This window comes from Chironomus tepperi, unplaced genomic scaffold (assembly GCF_022539635.2).
Source record: "Chironomus tepperi strain 1889 unplaced genomic scaffold, CSIRO-AGI_Ctep_v1 contig_359, whole genome shotgun sequence".
In the NCBI taxonomy this organism is placed as follows: domain Eukaryota; kingdom Metazoa; phylum Arthropoda; class Insecta; order Diptera; family Chironomidae; genus Chironomus; species Chironomus tepperi.
Window position 1 is genome coordinate 3418200 of NW_027226481.1, and position 15127 is coordinate 3433326.

The 15127-nt window shown below is 32.0% G+C and overlaps 1 protein-coding gene across 5 annotated transcripts in view; it reads right to left on the bottom strand.

The window, feature by feature from the left end:
* Nucleotides 1-15127, bottom strand: part of LOC139094911 (teneurin-a-like) — a 246051-nt gene that overhangs the window by 43840 nt on the left and 187084 nt on the right. For 3 of the 5 annotated variants that reach the window (XM_070646145.1, XM_070646144.1, XM_070646146.1), the window contains 3 exons: nt 11844-11922; nt 3992-4126; nt 902-1008 (listed from right to left, as the gene is read on the bottom strand). In XM_070646145.1, the coding sequence (XP_070502246.1) occupies nt 902-1008; nt 3992-4126; nt 11844-11922 (321 nt within the window). Of the gene's footprint in view, nt 1-901; nt 1009-3991; nt 4127-7831; nt 8124-9069; nt 9090-10781; nt 11430-11843; nt 11923-15127 lie in introns of those variants that run through there. The other 2 variants (XM_070646148.1, XM_070646149.1) reach the window with 2 other exon arrangements.

Here is a 15127-nt window from a genome sequence, read left to right on the forward strand (position 1 = left end):
AGCTGATAAGACAACGATAAGAGATGTATATTGAGTACTATATAGATAATTGAGGTCCAAACTTAATTATGCCATTGCACAACTTGGTAGTAAGCCACCATCGAAACTATATTGTGCCGCAGTGCACAGTTTGAACACTTTAATGAAAGAATAAAGTTTAAGTGTACATTGTGGCACATTATATTGAAACCTCAGGTAGTTCAGTAGGTGAGAACACCTGTTATAGCAACCCCCGGTAACTCAATAGGTAAGAGCACTTGATATGTAGTTATGAGGACATAGATTTGAGTATCACCCTGCCTATGCTGTAGAGAAATGCATTTCTTCTGCTAGAACCTTAATTGTAATAGATTCCTAACGATTTTCTATGCATATTTGGGTATTTTATAACTAACAATCACTTCATTTACTTGAAGGATTTTCCAGGATGTTCCAAAACTTTCTCCATCCACCAAAAAGAACAGATTCAATTTATTTTCTACTCCTTGTTCTACTCCCTGTTTTACACCAAATTAAGAACCTTTAACATTAATTCCAAAAACAACAACACACCTTTAATCTGATGAAAAATCTCACCTATATACCTCATAAAACCTCACAAAAAAATAAAGAATAGCATCAACCATATTAATGAACTACAAAAAATTGTTTCCCTTCGTCTAATTAAATTGCTCATCCATCACACGTCCATTTAGTAACTCATCTCACCCATTACATCATTCTCATACACACAGATTGTGTTTAAGTGAGACTATTACTATGTAAATGGGAAATGAAAAGGTCCTGAAAACAAGAACTTAATGTACATCCATCCATAAGCATACGGGGAATAAATACTTTTTTTTCTATGCTTTCAAATGTATCAAGATAAATTTATTTATTGAGAATGAGAATCACTTACCGGCAAAATAAGCCAACAATGCTGAAAGAATTACACTTAAGAATATTAAGGCAATACTAAACGATTTCCATGAGCACTTGTACTGGAATCTTTTATCTAAATTGAATCTGTATGAGAGAAAGGAACAAAATACAATATATTGGTTAGTGAAAATCATTTTAATGAATGTTTTGAGATCTCAAACTCGTTGAAGAGAAAAAAAGTAGCAGCAGCAGCAATGGAAGTGGCAATAAAAAGGGCATCATGTACATACATGCATATATTTAGTAAGGGATAATCAAAAGGACATGAATGGAAAATATTGCAGTATGGTATGTAGCAACAGTAAGAGAATATTGAGAATACTGCAGCGAAACTAATACCCTAAAAATTGGATTGAAGATGGAAATTTATGTTTGCTTGAATATTCTCCTCTCTTTTTTTCCGACTTTTTTGCATATATAGTATGTACAAATTGCAATTTGCATCTCGTCGATAACAAGTTTCCTTCTTCACTTTATAGATACAATGTGCAGTATTCACATACAGATGTATATGTATGTCTGTGCTCCTTCAGTTTCAGTGCAGTTTAGTTAGCTAAATGGATTTTTGAAGGAGGTAAGTTCTGGTTGCTTTGGCAGTTTGTCTGATGTAGTCTGGTAGAAAATTGTCTGAGAAATTGTGTAAGGAAGTGCATTTTTGACTTGCAAGCAGTGAACTAGTGACCAAAAAAGTTAGAAGAGTCATTATGATAGGAAAAAACCTAGAAGACACCAAAGCTTCAAATGCAATTAAGACCAATGGTTTGAAGACAGGTAAAGACAGCTGAATGAAGCTTTGTGACGTTAAATAAGCCAATAGTGCTAAATGGATCTAAAATTCATCATTTCCTGACCAAATCACATGAAGTTTCATTAAAATCTTCCCAAATCCTCCCAGAAAATCAATAAATTGCTCCCAGTTCAAATCAGAACACAAAGCATGTCCTTAAAATGCGCTTTTTCCCCAACCCATCCCAAAAGCTCCTTCAAAAATTTCCATTTTCTTATATAATATTCCAATAGTGCACTAAAATGTGATAATACATGAATGGAGAAACAGTTCTCTCAGTTGGATGTTGCCTGATTGTCTCTCATCCCTTCATTGTATCCCCATCTCATTTATTCCTTCAAATTGTCATTTATGCTTTAAAATAAAGTTTTCTACTCTTTTCTTTCTCAGTGAAATTTAATTCACTTTATGTGCTTTTCTTTAAGCTTCGATTATTTATTTTAACAGCGTCATAAAAATTCCTTTCTTAAGTATCAATCGAATTATTTAAGTAGACGACTAGAGCTTCTTTTGTAGTCGTTTAGTATTGTTATTGGAGCTATTAGAGATTGAAACTAGTTCATGTGATTTGATTCATTGAATTGAATGACTGTTGAGTTTCTTGTTTTCGTGTCAATTGCTTTGTTCGAGGTAAATGCGGATATTTAGAGGACTTTGTGACTAGATTTGGATGGGAAGTTGTAGAAATTTCAATAAATGGTGATTTTAGAGGGTTAACTCGACTCAGAATTGATTATTCTTTAATTAATGACTTGAATCACCTGTACACTAGTCTATACACAATCTAGAAGCTCTCACTAAGGTTATGCATCCCCAGAACCTCTCTTACTAATGTCTGTTAATATTCATCTACCTCAATAAACATTCCCATACTATATTCCATATACAGCAATGCACTATCAAATGCAATGTGATTAAAATTTTCCATTTGAACTCTTAACCTGTCGTAAACTAGGAAAGTACAACAAAAAAAAAAGTATAAAATAATAATCTCGCTATTAAATTCCCATCTTGAGTGAAATTCCCATCATTGGAGTCAAGAGGGAATAAGCAAGGAATTTCTCGTCTGTAAGCAATGTGAATAATCTGAATGATTTTCAACATTCCTTTTTCCACACTATTTCCTTTTATACGTTTACGACATTACAATAGCACATAATATTCATAAAATTTAACATGCATCGAATATGTGTATGGGATATATATTATTTCATATATTACACCGTCGTTCATCGCTACAGCAACAATTGAGACAGACGAGAAATATTTTTCTTTTTGCTTACTTGCTTGTTCGATGCAATAACGTGTAGAGGAGAATATTGCTTATTCCACAAGTTCTTTCACAGCCACCCCACAATTTTATGGCTTCAACCAATGCAGATAATGTTTTCTTCTTCAATATTCTTTATATTCTGTCGACAATAACCCGAAAAATAATAGTTTTTTTGGTAGAATGTTATGTTAGTGGGGACTAGTGCTGTTGAATATGATATTTGGCGCATTTTTGGACTAGATTTTGAGGTTTAAATAAACTCACTTGTTAGAATATTGATTTTTAGGCTTGATTCTAAAGTTAGACTGTCGAAGCTTTAAGTAGGAAGCATTTTGAATGGAATTAACTCTAAGGCACCGCCATGGCACCTTTGAACCATCAAAAATTACCAAAATTCAGTCATTTAATTTATTTTTTATCTTCAATCCAACAGACAATCTACCAAAAATAATCCCAACTTCCTCCCATATCCAGCTACCTCATAAACCAGCCAAAACTACTTCCAACAATCCAGTCAATGAGGTGTGAGATGTGGAACGGTATGAGAACAAAAAAAGTTGAGTCAAAAGCATTTTGGTAAGAACATAAATCGCACAATAAATGCACCACACAATGAAAATTAAATAAATATCTTTCTTTAGTCTCGGTATGATAGTCAATGTCTCTTAACTGCTACCACTCCATTGCTATTGCTGCTGCTGATTCTGCTATGAGCAAAAAATATTTTTATTTTTCTTTTTTTTTTTATTTCCCTTTTGTTGTTCGCAAATTTGTTTGGCTTTGATTTCGATATTTTCAGGTATATACACAATAGTTTGAGTTTATATGGTGCTGTGGATATTTTTGTCAGATTTCCTGAGGGGGTTGGGTCGATATTTGGAATAATTGTTTAAGATTTGAATTTTTGTCTGAGAAATTTAATTTCAAAATTCCATCGACTCCATCCCCTACCCTAGCATTTAATATCTGACAAAATCGCCGACAAGGATCTCGAGCAATAAACTTACCTTGAAGGTGAATAAGGTTGGGAGCTTTTAAGTGGAAATCCATGCATCAATTGGGATGTGCCGCTCATGTGATTGCTATTTATTGTGCCCTGCATACCCGGTAGCGTTTGTCCACCTTGCAATGTTACATTCATTCTGTGTGTGTGTGTCGTATATGCCGATGTCGTATCCAAACATAAAATATTTTTTATGTTGAGGATGAGAATTTTTTTTCGTTGTATATATTTTTTTTGTGCGTATGCCAATGGCATGAAATATTGTTTGTTATTTATCCATTTTTTTTTGTTGTTGTTGGTGTATGTGTTAAGCATCCATTGAAGCCCCGGCAGAACACAAAAAAAATTACAATGTGTGTGATGAGAGGAGAAAGAGAAGAAAAATGGAGAAAATTTTTCATTAAAATGATAATAATTCTTGTTACTTTCTTGTATACACAAGTGTTTATATATTCACACAAAAAAATAAAATAAGAATATCGTTACGACAATATTCGCCTTTTCGTTATTCGAGCACGAGCCTTGAGTACATATTTATTTTTATTTAATTTCGAATTAATTGCTTTCCTTCCTATTAACACTTCCCCATCTTAAGTAGATCTTAAAATAGAGGAGATACAAATTTTGTGTAGCTTCTTTTTTTGGAAGGAAGTTATTTTTGAGTCGGTGGTTTGTCGGGAATCTTGAACGTCCAGGTGTTTTGAGAAGTTGCTTTTAAGTTAAGGTGAATTATATATGAAACTAGCAGAAGTAGCAGTTCTGGTTAGGGACAAAAACCTGTCCAACTACTTTATTAATGCCCTACGATTTACAGTGGATTAATAGGAACTAATCATCAGCAAGTCGATACTTTACAACGTGGCTTCATTTATTTGAAGCTTTAAAGTTTGATTTTGAAAAGATATCGCTTTAAAGCTTGGCTTTCTAAAATCTCCGCTTTGAAGCTCACGTTTCTAAAGTCACTGCTTTAAAGCTTAGCTTACTTTAATCATCATTGCCTCCAGTTGATGACTTAATACTTGACTTTGACAATTCGACGCTTTAAACTATGATTATTTTTTTTAGTTAACTCTTCAAAGCTTGACTTTCTAGATTTGAAATAGTCAAGCTTTAAAGCAACGATTCTAGAAGTCAAGCATTAAAGCGTGACTATTTCAAGTCAATGATTAAATCTTGACTTTCTAGAATTGTCGCTCTAAAGCTTGAATTTCAGGAATCGTCGCTTTAAAGCTTGTCTAATTCAAGTCAATACTTTAATGTTTAACAATTTCGAGTCAATGCTTTAAAGTTTGAATTTCTCAAGTCAGTGCTTTCAAACCAAAATTCCACAAGTCAAGGCCTTAAATTTGACTTTATTAACTCTATAATTTGTATAATTCAAAGCATAAGCTCTTAATCAAGCTTAAAAACAATCATATCAGTAAACTGCGCCGCAATCTTCATGAATCAATAAATTCTGCACAATAAAACTTTCTATTTTTTCATTCCCATAATACCAAAAACATCCTATGATAACGATGAAGACGACGGCAATAAATTGATATTGAGACACTCAACAATGAATTTTTAATTGGATTTTGTGAGTTAATTGAAAAGAAGTTGAGTGCAAAAGCTTTTAGCAGACTTTTTTTTTATTTATTCTGTGTTATTTTTTTCCTCTCGCTTTTTTTTATAAATTGAGAGAAGGTAGGGATTTTTTTTTTAATTTTTGGTGCTCAGTAGAGGCGGAAAAAAATTTTTAATTGAACTTTGAACTTTTAAGCTGCTGTATTAAATTGGAAAAATGTTAATTTTTATTTTTTTGTATTTTTGAGGACGCGCATTAATGACTTTTGATGTTTCTGTGATAATTATCACTTTTTAATTAAAAATGAAATCTTCATCAAGCAAGATTTATCTATGATAATTAAGTTAACGGAATATTTCGGGATGAAGGTGGTTTGTGGTGGTATTATGGGATCTGGAGTGATTTTTTCGGGGTTTTGAGGGATTTATTGATTGATTGAGGGCAATATTGGCCGAATATTCGGAGAAGATGCCCAAAGGTGCATCATAGGTATGTCATACTCCCCAAAAGGTTGACCATTACTGCTTAAAGTGTCATTACACAGAGATTGAGTGTTTACAGCTATAAACGATGATATAACCTCAAATCTGATACAAAATTACAAAACATAACCTCAAAATGATGATCCTCATTGCTTTTTGAAAGAATCTTCTCAAACAAATCCTTCCAAACATCCTCAAGAAGCCTTAAAGTACTTTAACTTAACATCAACCCAGATTCTTCTTCAGCTCCAAAAAAAGACAAAACATAAAAGAAGTAAAATTGATAAAATACAATTTCATTGCCGTCCACACACAAAACAAAAATTTGCGGCACGAGAGGAAATTTAAATCCATTGAAGCGGACGATGATCTATGAGTCGGGAGGGTCTACAAAGAAATCACAAAGTGGGCAGATCCATCAAATTCAAAGAGAAAAGGAAAATTTTTCGGACTGAATAAAATCCCATTGTTGAGTCAAAAAGTCATCATAAGACAATAAAACTTTTGAAATCCACAAAAAAAAATCAGCTTTTGGTCTTCGCAGAAAAAAAAATCAGTTTTTTGCTCCTTTTTCTGTAATTTTTATTAATCGTGGGATAAAAATGAAAATTTTCAATCTTCCCCTTTTTTACATGACTAAACTTTTTCCTCTCTCGGAGCCGATTTATGCCAATAAAATAAGACCTCAAAGAGAAGATAAATTCCATTTTTATTATCCACGAGTACCCACAGAAAGGAAAAAAGGGTTGCTCTCTAGTGTCTATGAAGAGGAAAAGAGATGGAAAGCTAAAAGGAACAACTCGTAAACATAATTCACGGTTAGAAAGGAGCAAAAAAACCCTCAGTAAGGGCAAAAGTTTTGTGTCTTCTTATTACTGCTTTCTTTACACTTTTTTCACAACGCAGAGATTTTTTATGGCGATGATGAAAATATTTAGTTATATAATTTTCATAATTTATCACGTGAATTTTCATATAGTTTTCTGGCTGTGTCTGTTGGGATATCATTAGAGAAGATTACTGTTGGGATGCTGTGAATTTGAGAATATTTGCATGAATTTATGTTAAATTGAATAGAATTGGGGTTGAATTTATGATTGGGAAGAGTTTATGAGGTTTAGCTAGGATATTGGGAAGAGTTAATGTGGATCAGATGCGTTGTTGTCTGTATTTCAGTGTCATAATTCTGGGAAATACTTGGATGCTAACAAAGCTGTCCTATTTGCTATTTTTAGACTAATATACAGGGATACAGCCCGATTTGGATTAATCAGCGATATTTCCAGATTTAAATAGAATCCAGCACCAAGTCAGAATGTGAATCGATCAACAGATTAGCGTTGTTCGAGTAGGTTTGATGCCTAACTTAACAAACCTTAATTCAATCCTTGAAAACTCCTTAATTTCATCAAGATTTCATCTTTAAATCTCCAAATATAACTCATCATTCCTAGAACTTCTCATTCAATTATTCATATTATATTCTCAGCAGTTCCAAAAAATGTCCACGTGCTGACATAATCCTTAGTTGAATTTCCACTACATATTCATTTCAACAACATCTTTTTATGACACAATCTCAGTAAAAAAAAGGAAATCTTGTTAATACAACCCAAATAAGACAAGACACCCACAACAGCACAGCACATAACATCAAAATAAATGATGAATGATCTTGTATGTAGGAAATACACACAAAAAAAATTCCAAAAGGAGCTTTCACTAATGCACAAACTTAATAGTTTTCTCTTATCAATTAATTCCCACATAAGTATGTTGAAAATGAGGAGATTACCTTGAGACACTTGTCTCCAAGGGGACATCATAAATGTTGCTGACATTCGGAAGACGACGAGATATTGTCGATGGTACTGAATAACGTGAATCTTCTCTATAATCTCCACGGTAATCCATGATTTAGTTTTTGTCTTTTTTTTAGCTAATAAAATTTTTTACTTTCTGACGTTTAAAGCCTTCCGGTTATCGATCGATAAATTTATTTTCTTCTTCTTTCGGAGTCGACGATTTAAACTTTCATTCTTGCCGTACTTTCCTCTCTTCTATGACTTTTCTTTCCCTTCTCCTTTCTATATTTTTAGCGCATTTTTGAAATTTTTTTCAAAAAGGTAGCTTAATAAGACACAATGTTCGGTCGTTCGTTCGTTCGGTCGTTCGTTCGTTCGGTCGTTCGTTCGGCTGTCATTAAAAACTTTTTATCTAGACATCGCAGAGAGCTCGGAATGGTTTTAAAAGATCAGTTCCATAAAGTTATTGGCGCCCCGGGCATTTAAAAGTTTCAAATCAAAGCATAAATACTATAATTAACAATTTTTCATTTTCATATACAACAACAACAAAAACAACAACACGTTTTTTCATTGTTTTACAGTGTTTTTCAATGTTTGTCGATGTTTTTACAGTGTTTACTGAACAATGTTTGAATTTTTTACCGTTATGAGTTTTGAATTATGAAAATCCGTTAAATGATTAAGTTCTTAAATTTGTGGAAGTTTTATATGGATCTTGTGTTTTTGGTCTGGAAGTGAACTGGATCTTACTGGATCTTGTGTTTTAGGTCTGGAAGTGAACTGGATCTTACTGGATCTTGTGTTTTAGGTCTGGAAGTGAACTGGATCTTACTGGATCTTGTGTTTTAGGTCTGGAAGTGAACTGGATCTTACTGGATCTTGTGTTTTAGGTCTGGAAGTGAACTGGATCTTTTTTTTAGGTCTGGAAATGAACTGGATCTTACTGGATCTTGTGTTTTAGGGGTCTGGAAGTAACTTATTAATCAATTACTGATCGCTGGGACAAAAATGCGCTTAAGTCCCTCGATCAATAACACGAGGACTTCTGTAATTTTTTTATTGCTGTTATAGAACAAATTATTGGTCCTTTGAGTCAAAATGACAATTATTGGTCCTTTGTGTAGTGTTAGTTGGATAGGAAGGAAGAGAGAAAGACGGTATGAATGGTGAAATATAAAGTTCTTATTTGAACAGCAACAAGACAAATTTTAACACCATTACACACATTTTATCGTATCTTAAAGCAATTTGCACAAATATTTTAGATTCTTTTATTTTATTTTTTTCTTTGAGCAATTTTTTGCACATAAATTTTAAGTTGGTTTATTCCTGTTTACTTTATTTCTTCGTTATCGTACATTGGAAATAAGGAGAGATTTTATTTTTTGTATAATTTTTCACTTTTATTTTGGAATTTATTTGAACTTCTTTTTTTGTGAGAAAATCGATGGTAAAAGGGGTGATTTTGAGGATGAATTTGGGGGGATTCTGTTATCAGATTTGACAAATTTGGCACTAAATTTTAAAGCATATGTGGTGATCAAAAAGCAGTCTGTCAATATAGGTACTTTGTGGATACTTTGAGGATTCTGAAGGAAATGACGTCTTTACGAATTTCCAATTTAAAGTCATGTTCTTGACTGTTTATCCCTGAAGTTTCGGCAACAACAAAGTCTCGAGATCAAGACAATTCCAGAATATTTCGTCTAGAGATCCCAAAGGTTCACAATTTATGAAGAATCTCAATATATGGATTATAGGCAAGCTTTGGACCCCGTTCTCTTAATTTTGGACATCAGGAATAGATTATGATCTGATTCTCAATGACAATCTCGCCTTTTTTGATCCAAACTACCAAAAACTGTCCCTTTAATACTCCAGAATCCACCAAAACCAGCTTCTCTTTTCAGAACATTCTTTAACTCCAAATAGTCCATCCTAGTCCATCCAAATGTCTATTAATACATCCCTATCTTCAGAATCTTCAGTTCCCTTTACTAAATCTGACATAAATCAACTCAATTTATTAAAATCAGAACCTACAAACTATCACATGACTTTCATTCTCGAAACATTGTAAAATATTATTTTCACTTCACAGTCAGCAGCACAATTTAAATGATATTTTTTTTATACTGTACTTTATATATCTTCAAGCGTACTTTTGCCGTCATGGCAAATGTATGACGGATAAAATGAAATTTATTTTGATGTCGAAAAAGCTCTTCAGTTCTGTGAAATTTGAGTTTCATTTATGATTAAAAAAAGCTATCATTGCTTTCATCACTTTTAATTGGTGTAATTTGAGATTATACTTCATTATTTATGGAAGGGATTTTTGAAGATCAGATGGAATTTTTTTATGTATATTTATTAGAAATTTGAGATGGATATGCTTTGTCGAAATGGATATGCATGTGTTTTGATAAATTATTGAAATTAATCTTATTGATTAAGGACAAATATTTTTTTTTTGGAAAATTTGAAGCTTTTTGAAGGATTAGGGATTAGGTATTGATGGGATTGAGAAGATTTCAAGGAAAAATGAAGTATAAAGTCACAACTTTTAGGCTAATTTAGATGATTTCACTTGTGGAATTGAGAAAAAATCTGTTCAAATTCAAAAATTTCAATTTTCTTTCCAAATTTAAAAAACTTGTTTGCATTCAAATCTGATCCTTTTATAAACAATTAGATCCTTGAGAGCTTTTAAGCATCCCGGCAATAATATTGGCACTCGGCCAAATTATTTTCCCAAACTATTTGAGATAAAAGTTGAATTTTTCCATTAAATTAATTTTAAAATGCAAAATTTGACAAATTAAGTATCGCAAAATTCTCAAATTAATTCCTAAACCACCACTAAGCCCCACATTTTCTCACAAAAATTTCAATAAATTCCTTCACTTTGTTATCTAAAGCATTTCCTCAATTTACCCAACAAAAAATTATTCACATTTTCCTATAAAATATTTTTCACATTTTCATTTTCCTTCTTAAAATTCTCACATTTTTTTCCTTCTTTTTAAAAATATTCACAACACAAAACAATTTCCAACACTTTGTAAATCCTTCTTCGAGACACACAAGAGAGAAAATAAAAACAGAAAATTTAATTAAAATCCATTTTTTCTCTTCATTATTCCATTAAGCACGTCTGCACACATTACGGTAACAAATTCAACTTCAATTTCATCCGACACATCTCATCCGTCTGTTCACAACGAGTTGAGAATAAAAATAAAACATTATTTTGTATCATTTTTTGTGCTCCTCTCAACATGTTTCATATTCAATTTAATTTCAATTTTTTTTGTTAATGCACATAAATGTTGATGAAAAGGCGCAGATTCAAAACTTTTCACACATTTTCATCGTTGAAGAATTTCAACTTTTTTTTTTTGCAGAGTATGATGAGATAGGATAGACACCCGACTTGGAACGACGCAATAAATATTAAAAGTTTTAACTTTTTTATATATCCTTAAGGGTGTGCCAACAGTCTCAATTTGAATTTTCAGTTTAATTTCATTGACTTAATTTATTTTATATGTTAATTTAATTAATTAATTTTAATTCCTATAGAAAAATTCGTTAAATTCACTTCGAATGCAATGCGAACTGTTCAAGATTCCACGAAACACTGACAGTATTGATAAAATTTTTTCTCCACAAAAATGTTTCAAATTCGCAAGCGATCCACACGTACGAAAAATGTTCGAAAAACGCCGGCGCATTGCGAAATGTTTTTTGTTGTGCAAAAAACATTGGCAAAACATTGAGGATGAAAAACATTCAACATTTTTATTTATGCCATTTGGAAACAATAAGAACATAAATTTGGATGAGCTTTATGTATTTTACGATGTACCCATTGCTCATTACTCGAATTTTGAGATCAAAAACAGCAAAAAAATGTTTTCATTTTTAAGGCAAAAGACATTTCTGGTCCTAAATTAATTTAATTTAGCATAAAACATAATAAAAACGTTAACTCACCTCGCACTTGGCATTCCATTGGCTATCGTTGGTCGGTTAGATATTGTTGAGTAGCCTGCATTTCCAACAGTCATATATTCTACATTATTATTATTATTATCATTACGATGATGCACATATATAAGGGTAGCAGCAACCCGGTAACAAAAATGAAAGGCATGTGGAAAAATAAAATAGAAATGAGAGAAAAAAGAGACATTAAGAGTCAGTTTATGCCGTAAAAATTTTTTTTATTCCGACAGAGAAAAAAAAGGACAACAACGAGAAGTAATTTTAATGAAAATCATAATGTACCATAAATTTATATAGGAGTTTTAGGCGTACGCACTGAGTTATGCTGGGGAGGATTGAAATTTTATTGGGGGGATGGAATTTGTTTGAGAATATTCTGACAATTTTTCAAGTTTTTTTGAAAATTTTTTGGTATTTCTCAAGTTTTTTGCCAATATTAAAATAAATCGTGTGATTTTTCTAATTCCGAATAGCATACATTTACTAACAGATTAATAATTCGGCTCCAGGCCTGAGTAACTCTAAATTGGTTCTGAATTCGGTTGGAAACCAACGGTAAAGTCCGGCATGACTTTGTGTACTGCTGTGATATTGAATTGAAACCTAATTTGACACTAAGAAAGAGTCACGCCGGCCTGAAACCGGATTTTGAATCGATTAATTGAATTGTACTATTCAGGAAAGTAGTTGATGACTTTATATTGGTTTTCAAAAAATATTGATCTTGACACACGCAACAGACACCTTTTTGGCAAAATCAAGGCTAGACTGGTACTTATGATGTACAAAAGGACGTTTTTTTGACATGATTAGGAGCAATTAAGGCTACAATCACATTCAGAAGTCATCATTGCATCTACTGTTGCACCAATATCATCCATATGGAGTTGATTCTTTGTTTTTTATCGATATTTTGCACTATTTATGTAAGCATAGACTTTTACATTACTTTACAACAATCAGAGTTGCAAAAACAGGTGCCTGAGGCAGACACACGAAACAGATCTGTCACAGAACGCACAGGTTGCAACTCTGACAGCAAAGATTTCGAAATTTCTGGATTTATTTAAGACAATAGCCAAAACTATCCAACCCAACCCTCCCGAGTGCATACGCCTTACCCAAGCCGTAAGTCTCATCATCAACAAATTTTCATCCAGTAAAAAATAGTTTTATCACCATTTATTCTCATCTTTAAACCCCGCATCTACATTCACAATTTTTTTTTAGGTTACAACCACATGAATGAAAATGGATAAGAGATGAAGAGGAGAGAAAAAAAAAATCTTTCATGTGGTGAACTTTCATTCCATTTTTCTGCAAAATCACCAAGAAAACTTTAATTCATTATCATCATGAACAATTTCATTCGCTTGAATATTGAGAAAAAAAAAGGAAAAATAATTTCAACTTGTTTTGTTAGTTCTATGTTATTATTTAGGGCAATCACATGATGACATTGCCAAAAAGTATAAATAGTCAAGCTGCAAAAGCTTTCAACACTATAATCATCATCATCATTTAATGACATTGCTAAATGACTGTAAATACATCTAAATTTGAACTTGTAGGTCATAAAAGAATCTCGTTGAGGGGAACAATTGAATTCCCTAATGAGCTTGTAAGCTTTCACAAATCATTGCGATTGAGATGCTCATGAAATGTTTTTTTGAAATCGTAAATGATGAGAATTGGGTCGAATTTTATATTTTTTCTTAAATCATTGCTCAAAAGTCGCAGCACAAATTGCTCTTATTAAATTTGCTTCTTTTTGAATCAATTTTTCCTCTTGAGAAAGCAGAAAAAAATATCAAATCGATTTTATTTGTCGAGAAACCTTCAATTTTCTTGTTCTTTTAGCAGGAAATTTTGAGGGAATTGTAATGCGGAAGCATGAGTATGAGCTATTGGGTTGAATTTTGATGGATTTTGAAGTCGAAATAGATTAGGTGTGGTGTGAAAAATTATCAAAATATTTATACTATCACTGGCACACCTAATATGGAGTTTGAAGACTGTATGGTTGATGATTGAACGGTTGCAATGCTAAGATAGTTTTGATACACTAGTTTGAACTCTATAGAGCTTCAAATGCAACTTTAGTATTACTCTGGCCAGTTTAAGACTCCAAAAGTTGATAATTTGGTTGAAAGAGCTGTAGTGTCTTCAAATCAAGCTTTAACTTCCATCAAATCTGTCTAAAACAGAGACTAAAATTTATGAAAAAAAATCTTTGATGAAGAAAATCATTTTTTTCGATGATTAAAAAAATCACGATTTTTTTCATCATACGTTAATCACACGTAAAATTTAATCACGTAAGCTTAATCACTACGTAAAATTTAATCACGCAGGGCAAAAACACATGGTTTAAAATTTTTCTCAAAAGGTTTGTGTCAATCACGATGAAAATTTTGAAATTTTTTTAGCTCTATTATTGTATTAAACTAAAATGTTATAAGCCTTTACTTGTTACTTCACTATTTTAAGTAAATTAAAGTAGTTTTCTGGTGCTTAATTTAGTTAGATTAACCAATTTCAACTTCATATTTGTGTAGTTTTTTAATGGATTTATTTTTGTTTCTCCATGAAAAAAATACCAAACTTCATAGTTCTTTTTCACAAATTTAACTTATTTAAGCACGAGAAAACTATTCTAATTTACTTAAAATAGCTAAATAACAAGTAATGGTTTATAATATTCTAGTTTAATACAATAATAGAGCTAAAAAAATTTCAAAATTTTCATCGTGATTGACACAAAACGTTTGAGAAAAATTTTAAACCATGTGTTTTTGCCCTGCGTGATTAAATTTTACGTAGTGATTAAGCTTACGTGATTAAATTTTACGTGTGATTAACGTATGATGAAAAAAATCGTGATTTTTTTAATCATCGACAAAAATGATTTTTTTCATCAAAGATTTTTTTTCATAAATTTTAGTCTCTGGTCTAAAACCTCAAAAATCCCAATTACTTTACTAATTCCAACCTCACATTACGTCCACTTCAATGATTGCGCCACAATTCCCCATTTACTTGAGCTTTCTTCCTCCAATTCTCATTTTTTCTTTTATATTCCTTTTCATTCACAACACAAATAACATTTTCAGTTATCAAATTAAAGAAAGGAGGTTCAACAAAATGTACATGAGGGAGGAGGGGGCTTTACTGAATGGAATGTACACGGAAAAGGAGAACAAGAGCAAGTGAAAGGGCTCTAAATCAAAACGAAAAGCTTCCTAAAAGCTCATTATCGAATTTTCATCGTG